Here is a 21,553-nt window from a genome sequence, read left to right on the forward strand (position 1 = left end):
TCTTCTGTAGTGGTTGTTATCTGCATGCCCTGACCGCAGTATACACTGCTATATTCACCTATATAGCTAGCGATATATCTATCTTTTATAATAGAGCTTGAAGTCAGCGGTAGGAGATGGTGCGTGCTGTCTGCGTGCTCTGAACCCAGTATACACCGCTATATCCACCTATATAGCAAACTATCTTGCTCGTTTTAAATAGAGCTTGCAGTCAGCGGTAGGAGCTTGTGCGTGCTGTCTGCGTGCTCTGAACCCAGTATACACCGCTATATCCACCCATATAGCAAACTATCTTGCTCGTTTTAAATAGAGCTTGCAGTCAGCGGTAGGAGCTTGTGCGTGCTGTCTGCGTGCTCTGAACCCAGTATACACCGCTATATCCACCTATATAGCAAACTATCTTGCTCGTTTTAAATAGAGCTTGCAGTCAGTGGTAGGAGCTTATGCGTGCTGTCTGCGTGCTCTGAACCCAGTATACACCGCTATATCCACCTACATAGCTCTTCTCTATTTGAGCCATCTGCCATCTGCAGGAGTTAGTGGAAGTTGTGTGTGCCTCCAGCACAATATACACTACCCAATTGCTGTTTTTCCCCAACTCCCTTCAGGCCATTACCATGTCTGGAAGGCCAGCAAGGAGAGGCAGACAGGCGCGATCCGATAAAAGAGGGCAAGCAGGCTCTGTATCTAGAGACAACAGTGCTGGTCGTGGACGCGGAGCATCGTCATCATCAGCACGTGGCCATGGGACACGCTTGTCCTTCTTTTCGGCAGCTGGACACGTTGAGCCGCAACATGCCAACGACTTGGTAGAGTGGATGACCAAGCCCTCTTCATCCTCCTCATCCTCTCTCACCCAGTCTCAGGGTACTAGCAAAGCAGCTGCCAACGCATCGTCTTCCCTCCCCTCAATGTCATCATCAGTGACTCCTTCCCTAGACCCACCACGTCCTCCTGAGGAGTCTCCTGAACTCTTTGAGCACAGTGTTGGGTACATGCTCCAGGAGGATGCCCAGTGTTGTGTAGGCTCTGATAATGATGCTCAGCTAGAGGAAGGCAGTAGCGTGAATGCAGAGAGGGGATGCTCAAGAAGGACAGCAATCTGGCAGTCATGTTCCACAAGCTGCAGCATACTGCTAGGTTTGCTCCAGCGATGAAGAGGGAGGGGATGATGAGGGCACTGACTCCACATGGGTGCCTGGTAGGAGAGAGGAGGAGGAGGAGGAGGCACATGTCCAACGAGGCAGGATGCCCTCCGGGGGCCAGCTTAGGGGCAGCACACCGACTGAATCACACCGCAGAGCTCCGCCTGTGGAGGGCGCTGCCTCTGCGCGTTATTCTAAAAGTTCTTTGGTGTGGGCCTTTTTTGAGACGAGTGCATCAGATTGCACCGCTGCTATTTGCAACATATGTCTCAAGCGTATCTCGCGTGGCCAAAACATCAGCCGCTTGGGCACCACATGCTTGACCAGACATATGTTGACCTTCCATGCAGCTCGTTGGCAAGCGTACCTCAAAGACCCACACCAAAGAACAAAGCGGACCTCTCCTTGCTCCTCATCAGCTGGGATCTCCAACCCCACTAGATCTTCAGTCCTCTCTGAAGGAATGAAGGTGTAGAATTAGGTGTGTCACAGCCAAGTGCTTCCGGGCACTCTGCTAGCAGTACACCCGATTATAGCAGGCAAATGTCCCTGCCCCAGCTGCTGGACCGGCGAAAGAAGTTCACTCCCAGCCATCCACATGCCCAGCGGTTGAATGCTAGCTTGGCTAAATTGCTAGCACTTCAACTGCTGCCTTTTCAGTTGGTAGACTCGGCCCCCTTCCGTGAGTTTGTACAATGTGCAGTTCCTCAGTGGCAGGTCCCCAAACGCCACTTTTTCTCACGGAAGGCGATTCCGGCTCTCTACCGGCATGTGGAAGGCGATGTCCTTGCCTCGCTGGACAGGGCGGTCAGCGGTAAGGTGCATATTACCGCCAACTCATGGTCCAGCAGGCATGGACAGGGACGTTACCTGTCTTTCACGGCCCATTGGGTCACTCTTCTGGCAGCTGGGAAGGATGCAGGACAAGGTGCAGTAGTGTTGGAGGTTGTTCCGCCACCACGCCTCCAAAATGCTACTATTGGCTGTGACACACCTCTCTCCTCCACCCCCTCCTCTTCTTCTTCCTCCATGGCCTCTTCCAGTGCTCTGTCCTCAGAACCAGCGGTGCTCCGTAGGCGTTCCAGGGGCTACGCAAGTACGCAGGCAAAACGATGCCATGCCATTTTTGCGCTGGTTTGTTTGGGGGACAGGAGCCACACTGGGGCGGATGTTTTGTCAGCTCTGCAGGGGCAGGCCGAGAGGTGGTTGACGCCACGCCAGCTTAAGCCAGGAATGGTGGTTTGCGACAATGGCACCAACCTCCTCTCCGCCCTCCAACAGGGACAACTGACCCATGTGCCCTGTGTAGCTAATGTCCTTAACCTGGTGGTGCAGCGGTTCTTGGGCAGGTACCCGGGCTTAAAGGATGTCCTGAAGCAGGCCAGAAAAGTCTGTGTGCATTTCCGCCGATCATTTAATGCCTGTGCTCGGCTGGCTGAGCTCCAAAAGGAGTTGAACCTGCCCAAGAACCGCCTTATATGTGACATGCCCACCAGATGGAACTCAACATTGGCCATGCTGCAGCGGCTGCACACGCAGCAGAGGCCCATCAATGAGTACCTGTGCGACTACGGCACCAGGACAGGGTCAGGGGAGCTCGGTTTTTTCTCACCACGTCAGTGGGGCATGATCAGGGATGCATGCACTGTCCTGTCACCGTTTGAGGAGGCCACAAGGATGGTGAGCAGTGACAGTGCATGCATCAGTGACACTGTACCTCTTGTCCACCTCTTGGAGCATACGCTGCATGGAATAATGGACAGGGCACTTGAGGCAGAACAGAGGCAGGAAGAGGAGGACTTCCTTGCCTCTCAAGGCCCCCTTTATCCAGACAGTGTTCCTGCTGTGCCACCCATCACACAGGAAGAGGATGAGGAGGAGGAGGAGGATGATTGTGTCAGCATGGAGGTGGAGGCTGGCACTCAGCATCAACAGCAGCAGCAGTCTTGTAGGGATGATTTACAGTCCCAAGAAACACGTGGACTTGTACGTGGCTGGGAGGAGGTAGCTGCGGTTCATATTGTCCTTAGTGACCCAGAGGACTCCGGACCGAATGCCTCAGCTAACCTACGCTGCGTGGCCTCCCTGATCCTGCAAAGCCTGCGGAAGTATCCTCGTATTCTTCGGATCAAGGAGAGGGACCATTACTGGCTGGCCACTCTCCTTGATCCACGGTACAAGGGTAAGGGTGCCGACCTTATCTTGCCATCGCAGAGGGAGCAGAGGATGAGACATCTCCGGGAGGCCTTGCAGAAAGGTCTGTGCAACGCGTTCCCAGAGACTGGGAGGTTACAAACTCCTGGTCATGGACAACGTGTTGCTGAGGCATCGGTCAGAAGGAGCGGTGGAGAAGGTGGCCGTCTGACCGATGCTTTCAGACAATTTTTTAGTCCGCAGCCCCAAGGTATGATCGGTTCCAGCAACCATCGCCAGCGTCTGATTTACATGGTGCAGGAATACCTAGGGGCAAGGTCAGACTTGGACACCTTTCCCACCGAAAATCCTCTGGCTTACTGGGTCTTGAGGATGGATCACTGGCCAGAGCTTGCACAGTATGCAATTGAGCTACTGGCCTGTCCTGCATCCAGCGTTCTTTCGGAACGCACCTTCAGTGCTGCTGGTGGCTTTGTTACCGATCACAGTGTGCGCCTGTCCACCGAATCAGTTGATCGACTGACCTTCATCAAGATGAATCAGTCTTGGATCACCCACAGCTACCAAGCACCTGAAGCTGATGTAACTGAATATTTTTTTTTTTAAATATCACATCCCTTCAAAACTGCCTATGCTGATGCTGAGTGACTGCCCAATTTGTCTGCCCCTGTTTAACAGGGGCGTTTAATTACAATTTTTGATGCAATGCTTTGCAGTAGGGCTCATTCCTGCACCACAACTAGAGTATATGGGAGAGGTTGCAGTGTGGTGGCACCAGCACCAGTGCCTAAGGCCCAATTTTTCTGCCCCTGTTTAACAGGGGCGTTTAATTACAATTTTTGATGCAATGCTTTGCAGCAGGGCTAATTCCTGCACTAAAACTAGAGTATATGGGAGAGGTTGCAGTGTCGTGGCACCAGCACCAGTGCCTAAGGCCCAATTTTTCTGCCCCTGTTTAACAGGGACATGTAATTATAATTCTTGATATAATATTTCACAGGAGGGCCCGTTCCTGTGCGCACCCAGAGTAACTGTGAGTAACTGTGAGGACTTATAGTGTTGTGGCACCAGCACCACAACCACCAAAGGTAAATTTTTCTACCACTGCTCAACAATGGCATGTAATTACAATTCTTGATATAATCGTTCACAGCAGGGCGCTCCAGCGCCCGCCAAGAGTCACTTTGAGGGCTTACAATGTTGTGGCAAAACCAACACCTTGTTCCGCCTTTTCTGCAGAGCATATAGGGCAGGCCCCTACTTTCAAACATCCAACTTACAAACATCTCCTACTTGCAAACGGAAGGAGACAACGGCAAGTGAGATGAAAAAAGATGGATGACAAAACAAATTATACAGGGGTGATAACCCTTCCCTATGTTTTCCAAAAAGCTTAAAAATAGTTTTTTTGACTGGAGCTACACTTTAAAACTGTACCAGTTGAAAATTACAAACAGATTCAACTTAACACAATAAACCTACACAGTCCCTGTCTTGTTTGCACCGCCTGTATACTGCTGTTCTGAGTATATAGGGCCTGGGGGCCACACGCATTTCCTTTTTTTGATATGGGTACGGGGTACCCCTTAATATGCGTACAAGACCCAAAGGGGCTGGTAATGGGCAGGGAGGGCTACCCATGCCATTTTTCTCAATGATTTTCAACCATATTGCAGGAACCAGATATAACATTAAAACCGCAAGCAGTTTTAAATGACGTTATTTCCGTTAAATGTCATTTTGTGCAGGGACTGTTCTAAACACGGGAAACACATGGCACTTCACAGGCATACTACAGACACCCCCCAGGCACGATATTTAAAGGAATATTTCACTTTTTTTTAAACTTTAATCGTCATTAAAATCAGTGCTCCCGCCAAAACGGACATTTTTAAAAAAAATTTTTGCACTGACCCATGTCCCCTGGGGCAGGAGCCAGGTCCCCAAACCCTTTTTAGGACAGTATCTTGCCTATTAGCCATTAAAATTAGCACTTTTCATTTCGAACGTTCGAGTCCCATAGACTTCAATGGGGTTCTAACGTTCGTACGAATTTGGGGTCCGTTCGAAAGTTCTGGTGCGAACCGAACCAGGGGGTGTTCGGCTCATCCCTACTGATGAGGGTAAACACATTTCAGTTTAATCTTATTCATTTTTTTTATAGTGTAGATGTTTTAATTTAATTTTATGAATAAAAGGAATGTTAGTTTTCTTTTTTGGCTGCTATTTAAAGAGGAAGTAAACCCTGATGAGTTTACTTCCTCTTTTATTCCCTGCAAAGGCAAAGCATAATGGACTACTATGCATCGCATAGTAGTCCATTATGTGTCACTTACCTGACACAGGAGCCAGCGAAGTCACCGCTGTCCCCTGTAGTTCAGAGCGTCCATCTTCTTGGTGGGCCTCCATGGGTCTCGCTGCTCCGGCGCTGTGCTTCGCCGGAGCAGCGATGACGTCACTCCCGTGCATGCGCACGGGAGCAGAGACTCGCGGCATTGCCGTCATCGACGATGCCCCGCTCAGTGCGCCTGCGCGCCGCATCCATCTTGTTGGTGGGGTCTCGCAGCTCCGCCGCTGTCATTCGGCGAAGCCGCAATGACATCACTCCCGCGCATGGGAGCCGACACGCGCGGCAGCTCCGTCGCTGAGAATGCTGCGCTCAATGCGCCTGCGCGCCGCTGTCTACGGCGCATGTGCCATAGACAGCGGTGCCTGTTTTCGGGCAAATATCTCCTAAACCATATAGGATTAGGAGATATTGCTTGGACCTACAGGTAAGCCTTAATCTAGGCTTACCTGTAGGTCAAAGTGGTTTGTAAGGGTTTACAACCACTTTAAGGTGAAATTATATCACCCGGGTGTGTGTGTGTGTGTGTGTGTGTGTGTGTGTGTGTGTGTGTGTGTGTGTGTATACAATATAACAAATAAATATATTTTTCTACTTAGCCATTTATCAGTTCAACCAGAGAGAGGCTTGGAACACACTTTGCAGATCCGCTCTGGTCTAGCTGGTTGTAACCGTTCCACGCACTTTTGGTTGAACTGCGCATGCGTGCCCACTCGTGCTATCACGAGATCGCCGATTTGGGCTACATAGCTGCAGCCAGACCGAGGCGCAGCACCATGTTACCAGTGTATTCACACACACTGCTGCCCTTACGCATGGCAGATGCCATGAAGGTCCTTTTCGCCAGGCTGGTGATGTGGCTGTACTGTACACTGGCTGGTACAGTGATCCATTTACTTTTTCTCATATTATATAATGCGCAATGACTGGACCAAGACGGATACCCCAGATGATGTCTATGATGATAAAATGCGTTGGGTCGGACTAAGCTTGTTCCTGCTTTATGTTCTATGAGATGTCCTATTGATATGCTCGTTACTTGATGAGAATTGATGTAAGTTTTCTACCTTTTTAAATAAAGAACGTAAGAGATGGTTTTACACTATGTGGAGACTTTTTGTCTTTTATGAATGTCGAAGTTGTCGTGGTGGAGAATTGTAGTGGCAGATTCCCAGAGATCACCGTTTTGATAATTTTCCTGGTATTTCCTTACTATGCGTGGCTGACTCATTGCTGCTGACATTGAAGTCCATACATTCTGTTAAGAGCGTTTACTCTCCCTCCTGGGTAGTGGATGCACGTGTTACAGTGAATCCTTAAAAGGAGAAGTCCAGCATGAGCTTGTTTGGCTGGGCTTTTCCTACGGGTCACAGGAGTGCAATTGGTTTTGCACTCCTGTGACCCGTTGTCAGTAGAGATCGGTCTGAAGTCTGCTCTCTGCTGACGTCACTGGAATCAATCCAGACACTGCGTCATCACGACAATGAAGTTTGCATCCGCCAGGTGCCTGGACTGATGCCTGTCTCAACCTCTCAGAGAGCCACTGAGGGAATGAGACTGCCGCTCCCTGATCCTCCACAGCTAAGTGCTCCAATGAGCGTGAAGGAGCAGAGAGGAGAGCTGCTGACTGACAGGCAGCAGCTCTCCGCTTGGGGAGCTGAGAGAACCGAGCCTTCGGCGTTGTCCGGTGGCTCGGTTTTCAGTGCAGAGGCGGTGGGGACAGATGCAGCATCAGTTGGATGCTGCATACACCTAGGTAAGTATAATGGACAAATAAAAAAAACCTTCTCTTTTAAGTGGATGTTGGTTACCTTTTGCAACTGCTACTGGAATGGATTGAACTTCCAACTTTCTACATTTGGACCATCTTGATACACAATGGTTACTTTTTTTAGTTTATTTTTTCTTAATTCCTCATCTGTGGACATTGCACTTTTTGGATTCTTGCACATTGCGCTTTAACCACTTCAGCCCTGGAAGGATTTACCCCCTTAATGACCAGGCCCTTTTTGCGATACGGCACTGCGTCACTTTAACTGACAATTGTGCGGATGTGCAAAGTTGTACCCAAACAAAATAGATTTATTTTTTCCCCTTTTGGTGGTATCTGATCACCTCTGCAGTTTTTTTTTTGCTCTATATATAAAAAAAAAAAAATATATATATATATATATATATATATATATATTTTTTTTTTTTTTTTTACTTTTTTGCTATAATACATATCCAAAAAATTATTTTTAAAATATATTCATAAGTTTAGGCCAATATGTATTCTTGTACATATTTTTGATAAAAAAAAAAAATTGCAATAAGCATATATTGATTGGTTTGTGCAAAAGTTATAGCATCTACAAACGATGGGATAGATTAATGGACTTCTATTTATTCTTTATTGTTTTTACTGGTAATAGCAGCAATCTGCGATTTTTAGTGGGACTGACATTGTGGTGGACAAATCTGACCCCAAGTGATGCTTTTTGGGGACCAGTGACATTATTACAGTGATGAGTGCTAAAAAATACACTGATCAATGTATAAAGCACACTGGCAGGGAAGGGGTTAACACTAGGGGGCGATAACTGTTAATTGTTTTTCCTGGGTGTGTTCTAACTGTGTGGGGGATGAGCTTACTGGGACAACACAGAGATCGCTGTTCCTGATCACTAGGAACAGCAGATCTCAGTGCTTCCCCTATCAGAATGGGGATCAGACTTGTTTACACAGGCAGATCCCCGTTCTGCCTCTTCACCACGATCGCGGATGGCCAGTGAACATCGAGTCCCCCAGATCCCGCGGGCGAGTTCCTGCAGCATGTGCCCACTGTATCTCATGCACAGACCGACGTACAAGTAGGTCGTTTTGTGCAGCCGAGCAGCCTTGCGGAAGGCGGTCAGCAAGTGGTTAAAGGGGTTGTAAACCTTCGTGTTTTTTCACCTTAATGCATCCCCAGAAGAGGACGTTCGTGGCCACTCTTTGCAAAACGAACTGCACAGTGGAGGTAAGTAGGACATGTATATTTTTAAAAATAAATAAAAAACTAACCCATAGTATCCCTATAATATTCAATATAAGCCATTACGGTTTCTGTATATTGATTTAAGTACTATCGTGTTTCATTTAGCGCTGCACTTTATTTCTCTGTACACAATAAATGTTGAGTTAAAAGAGAAGTATGGGTTTGGGCTTTTTTGCAGTTTTGTACTTACCTAGGTAGATGCAGCATCAGTCCCCAGGCACCTCTGCACTGAGAACTGAGCGATCGAACACCGCCGATCGCTTGGTTCTTACACCTCCATGAGCACAGGGCTGCAGACTGGAGTGCTGGGCTGTGGAGGGGGTGGTGCGGCTGACTCAGGCTTTCAGTGACCCGCTGAGAGGCTGAACCTGGTGTCGGTCCAGACGCCTTGCGGATCCCATCTTCCATTGTCGTGGTGATGCTGTGCTTGGGAGAGGAGTTCAGCTTGCTCTCTGCTGAAAACTTGTCACTGGCGTGCAAAACAAACTGCACGCCTGTGATCCATAGAGAAGTACAGCCAAATGAGCTTTGGCTATACTTTTCCTTTAATCAATTATTGTTGAGAAGGTGGTGTTTCATTATATCTACTGTTCCAGCAAAAAACAGGCACAATACTGAAATAACCACCTGATATCTGCATGCTGTATATAAACAGAATTCAGGTGGTTAAAGCAAGCTCACAGCAATGAGCTTTGTATTGTTTTTTTTTCAGATGCAGCTCATGAAAAAGTGAGTCAGTAGTAGAGCTGCCCATTTTGACCATTTCATGGTCATGTGCAAATTTTAACGTGGTTGTAAACCTTTGTGTTATTTTTATAAAAATAAAAAAAGTCATGCTTACCTGCTCCGTGCAATTGTTTTTGCTCAGAGCAGTCCCAATCCTCTTCTGGGGTACCCTGCTTGCATCCCAGACCCATCCTCTTCATTGGGTGCCCCAAGGAAAGCAGTTTTCCCTGGGAGCACCCATGAGGGCTCGCTCCCAAGTCTCGCTGCTGTGTCCATTGACATGCACCGTGCCGAGGGGAAGTGATGTCAGTGCCTGGGCACTGAAGGAGGCAGACTAGGAGGCACCCCCTAGCAACAGGCATTTAGGGGTGAGTACATTTTTTTAAAAATTTTTATGAATTTTAAGCTACTTTTTTTTTCCGTGGAAACACCACTTTAAGGAGTAACTGTTTAAGGTAAATTAGGGTCAGAATTTGCGACGGCTGGGCAAATTCTTTTTGACATTTGTCAAGCAATTTTTTTATTTTTTTATTAATAGATTCCTGGGAGTAAACTGATTACTTCTGATAAAAAAAGCAAGTGAAATGCTTAGTTATCAGTTAGATAAAATATATTTCTAAACAAGTGGGAGAAGAAATGCATCTTCCCCACCACCAGTGACCACAACTACAAATGTCCTGACGATACATAGATGATATTTTCATTGCGTGGGAGGGTCTGCAAGAGGAATTGGAAAGGTTCTTATCATCATACATGAATTGTGATGATTATCATATTAAGTTCACTAGCACTTGGCATCAATCAAGTATACAGTTACTGGATCTTAATCTTTAAGGTGGGTTCCTGTCTAGAGACACGAACCCACTTCATAGAGACCAACTGGAATGGCTACATTTCCACTCGGCGTTGCCACCACCCAAACTGGGTGCGGGAGATTCTGAAGGCCAGTTTCTCTGAATCAAGAGAAACTGTGCGAGTGAAGGAGACTTCATGGTTCAGACTGATATGCTCATTGGCAGGTTTGTGGATAAGGGATATAACAAAAGGCAATTGGAAGCTATGAGGGAACTAGTTAGATTAATTAATCATTCAACCCTTTGGGAGCCTAAAGTAAAAAATCTAGGACAAGATCAGTTTGATTTTGCTTTTGTATCTGGCTTTAAAGAGGAAGTAAACCCTGATGAGTTTACTTCCTCTTTCATTCCCTGTAAAGGCAAAGCATAATGGACTACTATGCATCGCATAGTAGTCCATTATGTGTCACTTACCTGACACAGGAGCCAGTGAAGTCACCGCTGTCCCCTGTAGTTCAGAGCGTCCATCTTCTTGGTGGGTCTCGCTGCTCCGGCGCTGTGCTTCGCCGGAGCAGCGATGACGTCACTCCCGTGCATGCGCACGGGAGCAGAGACTCGCGGCATTGCCGTCATCGATGATGCCCCGCTCAGTGCGCCTGCGGTGCCTGTCTTCGGGCAAATATCTCCTAAACCGTATAGGTTTGGGAGATATTTCTTGGACCTACAGGTAAGCCTTAATCTAGGCTTACCTGTAGGTCAAAGTGGTTTGTAAGGGTTTACAACCACTTTAATCTTCAATATAAGGACGTTGAGAATTATTAACACATTGGCCATTATTGTGCAAGGACCCTACCTTTAAAAAAGTTTTTTTTTTCTAGTAAACCAAAGTTTATATATAGGAGGGCTCCAGGGTTGCGCAATATGTTGGCCAAAAAATGTTATCCGGCACCCCAAGAGATCTCCTACCTTTTTGGATCGCACAGGATTCTTTAAGTGCAGGAGATGTAAAGCATGCAGAACCACTAGGGATAAAACTAGGAAGGCCACTCGTTTTCCATTAGTGGTCACGGGGGTGAATATGATATTCATCAGTTCATCACCTGTGACACGACATATGTCACCTACCTCTTGATGTGCCCCTGTAATTTCCAATATGTGGGCAGAACCACCAGGACTATGTCTATAAGGGTGGGGGAGCGTATAGAAAACATCAAATTGTTTAAGTACCATAGTGTGTCCAACTACTTTAGGTTGGTACACAATAAAGACCCCTCCCTACTCAGATTTTGAGGTATTGATAGGGTTTGCCAGCATTAGAAAGGTACAGACATGGCAAAGAAGGTGTCCCAATTGGAGACGCAATGGATATTGAGACTCCAATATTTACAGCCTAGGGGGTCGAATATGGATATCGTTCTGAAGTGTTTTTTGACTGACTATTGAGGACTGTTCTACTATAAGCCATCCATCACATTTTTGGTGGGTGGAGTGTAGCGTTTTTATTTTAAAGTCTATTTATATAGGGTGACGCTTTCCGGGTTTTCTTCTTTTTTATTTTTTGCTAGTTCATCTAGCTTGTACACATTTATATTATTTTATAAAATTATATAATTTTTTTTATAGAATTGTTTTTATTTTCAATTTATATCAGTTTTGGCCATGTATACATTTTGTTTCAAGCCTTTTTAGATATTGGCCACTAGATGGTGCTGCTCTGTGGTGTTTTTTCATAATAGGCTATGTTGCACGCATCTAGGTTCCACATTTATCATGCCTAGCCACTAGATGGTGCCAGTTTACATGATTCCTGTTTATTATATATTTTTTAATCATATCACTATTTTCTTTATGTGATTTAGCTATGATGTTTTATCAATTTGCAGTGTTTTTACATGTTGATATCAGGTTGGTTTATGCTATATGGTGGGAACAGTGTGTGTAATTCGGCATCCCCTAGAGCAGTGATGGCGAACCTTGGCACCCCAGATGTTTTGGAACTACATTTACCATGATGCTCATCCACTCTTCAGTGTAGTGGAGCATCATGGGAAATGTAGTTTTAAAACATCTGGGGTGCCAAGATTCGCCATCACTGCCCTAAAGGGAGATTTTGCATTACAATTTTGTCTTTTCCTCCATTTTGGAGGGGTCCCACCAATAGCACCTTTCCCATTCACTTTAAGCAAGCTAGGAGTGGTGTGACATCACTCCCTGAAGACGCTAATACGGCGAAACATATGTCGGAGCAGAGGAGCCGTCATTCCAGGTTCTGATCCCACAGGTTCTGATCTAGGGTTGGCCTTAAGAGAGACGGACTTCATGCTATCCCTTTAGGACTAGTCGGCTTGTACATGCTGATTACACCTGGTGCCCGGATCGGCACTGTAACATGTAAGTGTAATCACCATTTTTTTGTTGTAATTTGCTTTTATCTATTTAAAATACTACACTATGAGAACTTCCTCTTTGTCTCTTGTGGAGTCATTTTTACCATCCTAGTTTCATCTCAAGGGGCCAGTGGAGTAGAACTGTGCTGTCAGTGGAATCAATTGGTATTCCAGAAGTTCTGATTGACCTTCCTGTAAAAAGGGGTCATAATTCTGGCCACCCATCTCTTGAGTACTTGTAGTGAAGAGCTAGAAATCTGATTTTGAGCATCACAATTTGGTGTTACAATTTCTCACATATGGACTTTTAGCTTGCTATTTATTTGTATTTGCATTTTTGATTCAACAAAACTAGCGCCTCATCCTTTAACCACTTGCCGACCGCCGCACGACGATGTACGTCCTATTTTTGAAGAGGGATATCTCGGTAACGGCAGCAGCTGCTGCCACAACCGAGATATCCATCTCTTCAGGCAGCGGTCGGCTGTATGATAATGGTGGTCTCCGCGGCGGATTCGCCGCGAGATTACCGCTATCGGCGGCGGGAGAGGTGCCACCCCCCCCTCCCGCCGCCCTCCCGCACCTTCCGCCGCTTACCGGAGCCGTCGGTAGCGGCGGAGGCGATCGGGTCCTTTCATCTGCTGGGCATAGAGACAAGTGTGGCTAAGATGGCCCCCACTCGTCTCTATACCATAGGAGGGCGGAAGCGACGTCAAAACGTCACTTCCACCCATACCTCTTAAAGGTATATTTTTTTTAAATGTCAGATTTTCTTTTTTTTTTCTTTTTTTTTTTTTGAATTTTAGCCCAAATATGAGATCTGAGGACTTTTTGACCCCAGATCTCATATTTAAGAGGACCTGTCATGCTTTTTTCTATTAGAAGGGATGTTTACATTCCTTGTAATAGGAATAAAAGTGATCCATTTTTTTTTTTTAAAACAGTGTAAAAATAAATAAAATCAATTAAAATAAATAAGAAAAAAAAAAATGTAAAAACACCCCGTCACGACGAGCTTGCGCATCAGAAGCGATCGCATACGTGAGTAGCGCCCGCATATGAAAACGGTGGTCAAACCACACATGTGAGGTATCGCCGCGATCGGTAGAGCGAGAGCAATAATTCTAGCCCTAGACCTCCTCTGTAACGCAAAAAATGCAACCTGTAGAATTTTTTAAATGTTGCTTATGGAGATTTTTGAGGCTAAAAGTTTGATGCCATTCCACGAGCGGGCGAAATTTTGAAGCGTGACATGTTGGGTATCAATTTACTCGGCGTACCATTATCTTTCACAATATAAAAAAAAATTGGGCTAATTTTACTGCTGTCTTATTTTTTTATTCAAAAAAGTGAATTTTTTCCTAAAAAAGTGCGCTTGTAAGACCGCTGCGCAAATACGGTGTGAAAAAAAGTATTTCAATGACCGCCATTTTATTCTCTAGGGTGTTAGAAAAAAAACAATATAAAATGTTTGGGGGTTCTAAGTAATTTTCTAGCAAAAAAAACAGTTTTAAACATGTAAACACCAAGTCTGAAAAAGAGGCCTGGTCCTTAAGTGGTTAATATAATTTTCTTGCAGCATTTGGTGACCTGTTCACTTTTAAAGGAGCAGCTTCCATTATGTTTGTTTACTGATTTCACAAAGCGCCATTCATTGATTTTCATTTTTTTTTTTGCAGTTACAGCTGCTGACTTACAATACCTTCCCAAAAGAAACGGTTATCCAACAAATCAGCATACATTTTCACAGTATACAACTTTGACACATAAAAATGTTACTTATACTCCATGATTTCACAACTACATTATGGTAACTTTATCTCTGAAATGCTCATTTACCTGGTGAAAAGGAACCTCAAAGATTTTAATGCGAAAGTCCACTTTGCGACACTTGTCCAAACAAGGGAGGTAAAAAAACAGCCCTGTGAACATATATAACGATGACATTGAAAGCTAATTCATATACTACTAACAAAGCATAATGTTACATAAAACCGCTATTCTCTGTAAACTGATACCAGAGACAGGGGATGGATTATTTTTTTTTAATAAATACTACACACCAATAAAATTGCTATACAAAACTACCTTTAGCTATACACAAAATGCACATTTCAATGCTAAAAATAAATAAGTGCTTTATTTAATGAGGCCCTTTTGATAATTAAAAAAATTGCAGGTAAAAGCAAAAACAAATCAAGTACAACTCCAATTACAATAAAGTTGGTACGCTGTGTAAAATCTACATAAAACAATGCAATGATCTGCAAATCTCATAAACCCATATTTTAGCTACAATAGAAAACATAAAAAAAATTAAAATGTTTGAACTGAAAAAAAAATGCCCAAGAAGACTCCTAAGATGTATGACATAATTTTGGCCTAGGTCAGAAACCAGAAAGCAACTAAAGAAATGTTTAAAAAAAAGTGTAAATATAGTATACTTTTCTAAATATGAATGCTAGCAACAAAAGGAATACAAATAGTTAATATTGACTGCGAGAGTTTAGTTCCACTTTAAAGTGGATCTTCAACCTCCAGGCAATCTTCATTCCTATCCACCCCTTCTCCCTAAATTGTATGCCTTTTTAATATATATATATATATATATATATATATATATATATATTTTTTTTTTTTTTTTTTTAAGTGTAGGTAGCCCTGTTAGCTGAACCCAGAGAAGCCAACGCCTACCGATGAAACCATGAAAAAAAATGAAGGGGGAATGGGTGGTGAAGATCTACTACTGCAGATCTGTACACTGCTGAGGGAAATTACAGCTTACTAATTGTTGGTATAAATGTTACTAGTGCAGAAGCAGTTCAGAAGCAGTTCAATTATTATTACCTGGTCCTCTAGCTCGTCCTGGTAACAACCGCCCTAGTCGAAATATAATAACTCGCTCATACTCCCTCACAATCTGCAATGCAAATTATTAGTTAATGTTAAAGACACCTTAAAATAAATATTTCTGTACATAACTGCAATGTTTTTAGGCTATAATACCAATGAAGATAACTGAATATTTAATCATTTCTGATAAAAAAAAAAAAAATGATGTCAGCATGAAAAACAAGCACTTGCTACATCATGCAGTATAGGTATTCATATTAAATACCTTGTAACATAAGAGTATATATTTAAAAAAATTATTGTAGCTGTCAATACATAATATATAAAAGCCTATACAGCAATACCCATTATTACGAATGATTTCACTATATGGGTAAGCATTCTGAAATATATAAACTCTCTGCAAAAAATGTTTTAATACTTGATAAATAATATATAGAAAAAAACATGAGGAAAAATAAACATGTAGGTGTACTTGGATTCTTGGTTTTGCTATTTACTAATGTTTTGTGAAAAGTTCACAGCACAAATAATTAACATATTTACTGGTATTTGGAATACATATTGATGTTGTACTTTAAGTGGATGTTCACCTTAAATCACATCTTGTGCTGGCTTGTCTCTTCGTCCCTTCCTCTCTTACCAATGGATACTATTTTTATTAAGTAAACTATTTTTTTAAGTAAACCTTATTCATGTTGCATAGCAGCAACTTCCTCTTTTATCACCCAGCCAAGATATTCTCACCGCCTGCTACGTTTACACAGATTTACTGCAGGGTTTAGTTCCTGAGAGAGACCTACTGTATATCTACACATGTGCAGGTCCTCTGGACATCTGTGCACATGCAGGGTTCCCCATGCATGCAAAAAGACCAGCAACAGGAAGTCTGAAACCGCCCCTGTCTTTGCACATGAGCGAACCCCCAGATGTCTTGACAGAGCTCTGCCAGGACCTGCTGTCTGGGCAGAGCAATGTGGCCACATCTGTGCATGCACAGTAATAGTGCTTTGTGCAGTGGTTTTGATGCCCCGATCTTCCTTTTCTCGGGTCTCCTGCAGATGCTCCTGGCCCCTCCCTCCTGCCATGTGCCCCCAGAGCAAACAGCTTGCTGTGGGGGCATCCATTCAGACACAGAACTGTAGCTTGGCCCCAATCCCTCTCTCTTCTCATTGGCTCACTGGCGGGAGAGTTCCTGGAGAGCCAAGGCTCTCATGCACATCGCTGGATCAGGATGGGGCTCAGGTAAGTATTGGGGGGATTGTTGAACACAGAAGGTTTTTTTACCTTCATGCATAGAATACATGAAGGTGAAAATCCTTGAGCCTGTAGAACAACTTTAAAAAAGTGTATCTAAATCAAAAGAAAAAAATTATATATTGTAGCTTAACAATCTTTAAATGTGGTCACTGCATTAGTGGCTGGTTCAGACTGGGGGGGAAGGAAGATAATGCGCGCGTGTGTGTGTGTGTGTGCCTCATTTCCTGGGTTGTTTGGTTCCAGCCTACTCACCAGTGATATAAAGATCACAGAAGGCTGTGTTCAGGGCTCGCTGGCCTTTCATCAACTTTTGGGGCAAAACATGCTGTGTATCTTGTGGAGGAAGCACAAGGGTTCCGGAAAGCAACCAATACATGGAGAACACCAAAAATGGACTACTACCTTTCTGAGGTATGCCTGGGCAGAAGTAGATTGGAACACTATGACATTACTGTTCTTATTTGACTGTATTTTGAAGTTCTTCAGTAAAGTTGCATCAACTGTTCTGAGCCTGGTCTGAAGTAATTCTCAGGGGTGCTTATTGGTTCTAGCGTATTAAAAGAACCTAGGTCTGTAAAGCACATAAGAGGTATGAAGCTCAGCTGCTACAAAAGGTTTACACAGCAAATCAAGTAAGGAACAGAAGAAGTGTAGTTGCTATGGATAACTAGGCACTAGTTCAGACACAAAGCAACCAGTCATTAGGCGTTGTACCTGGTAAAGTAGAAAGGTTCTGCGGTAGGGAGGGGTTGATGTCCTGGCTCTTTCCCTAGTGGTCTGTTTCCAGTAGCAATCAGAACCAAACCCGGGTTACAGAGATCAATGACCTAGTCACATGGGTACGAGAGTGGAGGAGTGAACAAGTGCACACATGAAGTCTGTGCTAGGTGCATGGAATTTAGGTAACAGAGGTACGCTGGACTGGTGGAGAGGGCGCAGCTCAGCAGCGTCCCTCCTAATGCAGCATACATGAAGCTACAGTATATGTAGTGACACAGGACAACACTTTTTATCACTGTACCGTGTACGGCTCAACTGTAAGTCAGGGAACTGCCTTAATGTTGGACTTTCACATGGCCGCAGTAACCGCTTGGTCCCGGTTTGTGCAGTGCAAGGTGTACATTTTTTTAAAATATGGAAATCACTGAATATCACACTTCAAGTCCCTTTGTAGCTACACTAATTTCTCCACCATATCTATAAGAAAAGTCATTGTTGTCACACAGACTGGACATCAAGCATGTCTGCTAGCGTTCTTCTTCATCACATGGTGGATTTATTGTGCTAGTAGTTTACACAACAAATATCTGGATGTCTATGCTTTCTTTTCAGATTACAGGAAGTGACAGGGACACTGCATTTCTGCTTTAATCAACAGGTATTATCTGTAGTTATTGACAATGGGTTTGGCTTGAAAAAAGAAAATGAATGCAGTTGCCACAATGATAAAGCTGCAAAATATTACTTTTGTTTTTAGGTTTTGGATATGCTTCTGAACATTCAATATACCCCAAAAAAATGCTCTGTGGAATTCCACTGACAAGATGCCTACATTGACTTTAACACTCTGCCAACTTGCAAATGCAGCAGTAGGAAACCTATTTTTACAATGGTGAAGGAGGGAAAGAGCTTGCAACTAAGACTGGATGATCTTGCCACTGGATTCCTGAGAGATATAGGAAATGAATCAGGTCAGGCAGCATCTACCTAAAAAGAATATGCATGAATTGAGAAAGTCATGTGATCTGTGACGCAAAACGTCGGGAAGGAGCCGGTTCTACTTCCGGTCATGGCCGAGACCAGAAGCTCATAAATAGATTGATGCTGACCACTGTGCAATTTTATTTGAGTTACTACTTATGATTAAATGTTTTATTTGAATTACTACACTATGGAGATCTCGTTTCCCTTGTTTATGAGTGTTTAATGGAGGAGCCTAAGGAAATTATATCTACTCAGAATATTAGTTTTATCTTGATCCATTGCCATATACCGCAACTCTATGGGATACTGCAAGGACAGGATTTCTTAATGGTCTTCAGTGACCTGAAGCGCCAGAAGACCCATTGGGGTCTTTCTTTGAGGTGAGAGGCTGGGGCACACCTGTGGTGGATCACGGATGCAGGTGGAAGAGATATTTACACATATTTATTGAAGTTCGCCTTTTACTGCTTTTGAAATACTTTATTTTATTTTGGAACGTCCATCATTTCATTTGAAGTATCTTGCACAATCTGCACATTGCTTTTTTTTTTGCTCTTTATATACTTCTATTGTTTTCTGTGGATTATGGACCATTGAATCTACATTTTCTGGACTTGGTTTTATTGAACATGCATTTTGCACTTTAAATTGTATTTGTATTTTAAGATTTTCATTGTTGAGTGAGCGACGCTTATACATTTATTCATATTCAGTATTGTGGGGACAAACATCATTTTAAGTTGGCTGCCGCTCTTAATTTATCTAATTGATTGATTTGCGCATCAGGCTACTTATTATCTACGGTACCTAAAAAGGAAATGCCAAAAAGGGTCTCACAGAGAAATACACACCTTGACACAGAACCAGATGGAGAGAGGGAACGTGAGGATTAGCAGCAGAAGACAGCAGCAAATGAGGAGCACCTCACATACTCGGAGACCTGTAGGCTTCAAAGCTGAAAATGCAAAAATTTAGAATATAAACTGTCTTGTAAATACTACTTTATAACGCAGATGCAATTCATCAAAATATAATGCAAACCTCAATAGGCAAAATGTTAACCTTAGCACTGTCTAAAGAAAAGGGTGCAGGAGGTTCAAAAGAGCCATGCACATACAGTCACATGAGCTCTACATGGACATCTGTCATTCATTTTACAAGGCTCAGCCCAACACTGCACTACTGAAACCTACTACAACTCTCAAAGGCTTGAATGCGTTGTTTTCTTTTTTAACAGGGGCCCCAGACAGATTTCTCATCTAGATCCTAAGGCAGAGAGAAATATCTCCATCATTGCTAGACTCATTTGTGTTGATTATGAACCCTTGCACACCAAGATCTCTAGCTGTTGTGTGTCCCTCCTGGCGGACCACTTTCCCTTCCTAGCAATGCCTTTTGAAATATGCCACTTTTGGAGGATCTGTAAAATGCACATTGGCTGTGGACCGGACAATGCTTCTCTAAAAAGAACAGGTGGAAAATATAAAGGCAGATGACAGGATTTCTATACTGCAGGCATGTTAAACGTTAAATGTTAAATGTTTAAGTAAGATTAATTCTTAAAATGTAATTCTACGCAAGTAACAAAATACACAATTTTTATCTGTAAATGGGCGTCCCTGCCAGACATCACAGCCTTGTCGTTGATGTCCATTGCTGCAGCAGCACAGCTTGAACTAGAACACAGTTGATTGATTGAAAAATTAAGGCGCAGCAACATGTGGATAAGCCTTTTTTAATGAATACCTGTATTAATTGGTGTTTATTATATAAAGAAAATGATCAGTAGCATTTTGCACAATATCCATAATTAGAGCCCTTTCACATGGATCATTTTTTTTTCCAGTTTTCGCCTCACAAAAAGCAGAAGAAAATTGCATGACCATTAAAACCTATGGAACTCTTCACACCAGTTGGCTGTGTTTTAAAGGTCCTGCATGCTGCATTTTTGGAGTGTGTTTAGTGTGGTAAAAAAAGACGCACCCCAAACACACTTTTCCATTGGAATGCATTGAAAACGCATCTAAAAAACATGGCATATATATATATATATATATATATATATATATATTAGTAAATACACCCATAGTTGGGTGTTTTTTTTTTCACAGATGCAGACTGATGTAAGGCAACCACAAAAAATACAAACATGGCAAAAACGCAGCAAAATTATGAATATACTGTATAACTCTATTAATTGGTATTAACAGTTTGTTTATAATTTCCCAATATACTGTACATAAATCAGAAGTAATTAACAGTCTATGTATATTTTGGGTGCCTACCTTCATCCTTCTGTCCACTTTCCAGAAGAGCCATAATGTCTGTCTCCTGGTCTGAAGCCAACACATCATCCACGTCGACCACAGCAGAAACCTTTGCATCATTCTTGCTGGGCTCCCTACTTCTTTCAGGCCTAGATCTTTCTGAGCTTTGGCTCCTTTTCTTTTCTCTTTTGGAGCCCTGACTAGAAGTGTCTCTCTGTTTCTGAGGAGGCTCTCGGGAAGAGCTGCGAGATCTCTTCTCAGTCATAATTGTGATAAGCAGTGAGGGGGCAGAGCAACCTACTTATATGATGCTAGCAGGTGGGAGATATCAAGGAGGACGGATACTAATGAAGATGTGCAGTTAATTAAACTGTCTATTGTAAATGCTTAGTTGACCACAATTATTGGACAATTGTGATCAGAATTTTATATTATTTCCAAAATAAACTCTATTAGTTATAGTGGATATTCAGATATAGTGGTGAAAGTGATTTAATTTAATGCAAATGATCTTATCAATGATTCAAAAATTTTGAGTCTGTGCATATTTTCTATTTATAATTGTACACTAGCACAAGTGTGTCCCTTAGGCCTCATGTACACCGCTGCTGGTAAACGGACGTTTAGGAGCAGTTGGGCATTTTTTTCAACTGCTCTTGAAATCTCTTCTGTTATCTTATCAGTACATGTACACCAGTTTGTTTATAGTCTCTTCTAGGCAGTTGTGTTTAGAGGCTTTTTTTGGAAACCAAAAAAATGCGTTCAGAAGCTGTGTTTATAGGCATTTTAAATACCAAATGCGGCTAAGTGCGCCTACCTGCGTTTAGGCGTGTTTTCATCTAGTAGCGTTTTTAAAGGAAAACATTTTATTTAATATTTTGAGCCTTGAAAATGTTA

The 21,553-nt window shown here is 43.3% G+C and overlaps 1 protein-coding gene across 1 annotated transcript in view; it reads right to left on the reverse strand.

Annotated features, from left to right (window-relative positions):
- NPHS2 (NPHS2 stomatin family member, podocin) overlaps window positions 1–20,924 on the reverse strand; it is a 99,139-nt gene extending 78,215 nt beyond the window's left edge. Inside the window, exons 1-4 of the mRNA XM_077452839.1 lie at window positions 20,675–20,924; window positions 19,241–19,344; window positions 15,420–15,492; window positions 14,412–14,494 (exon numbers count right to left, since the gene is read on the reverse strand). Coding sequence (XP_077308965.1) covers window positions 14,412–14,494; window positions 15,420–15,492; window positions 19,241–19,344; window positions 20,675–20,921 — 507 coding nt within the window. The 5' untranslated portion in view covers window positions 20,922–20,924. The remainder of the gene's footprint in view (window positions 1–14,411; window positions 14,495–15,419; window positions 15,493–19,240; window positions 19,345–20,674) is intronic.
- Window positions 20,925–21,553: the final 629 nt, after the last annotated feature.

This window comes from Lithobates pipiens, unplaced genomic scaffold, assembly GCF_037356315.1.
Source record: "Lithobates pipiens isolate NorthernLeopardFrog02 unplaced genomic scaffold, aLitPip1_a1.2 Scaffold_23, whole genome shotgun sequence".
Classification (NCBI taxonomy): Eukaryota; Metazoa; Chordata; class Amphibia; order Anura; family Ranidae; genus Lithobates; species Lithobates pipiens.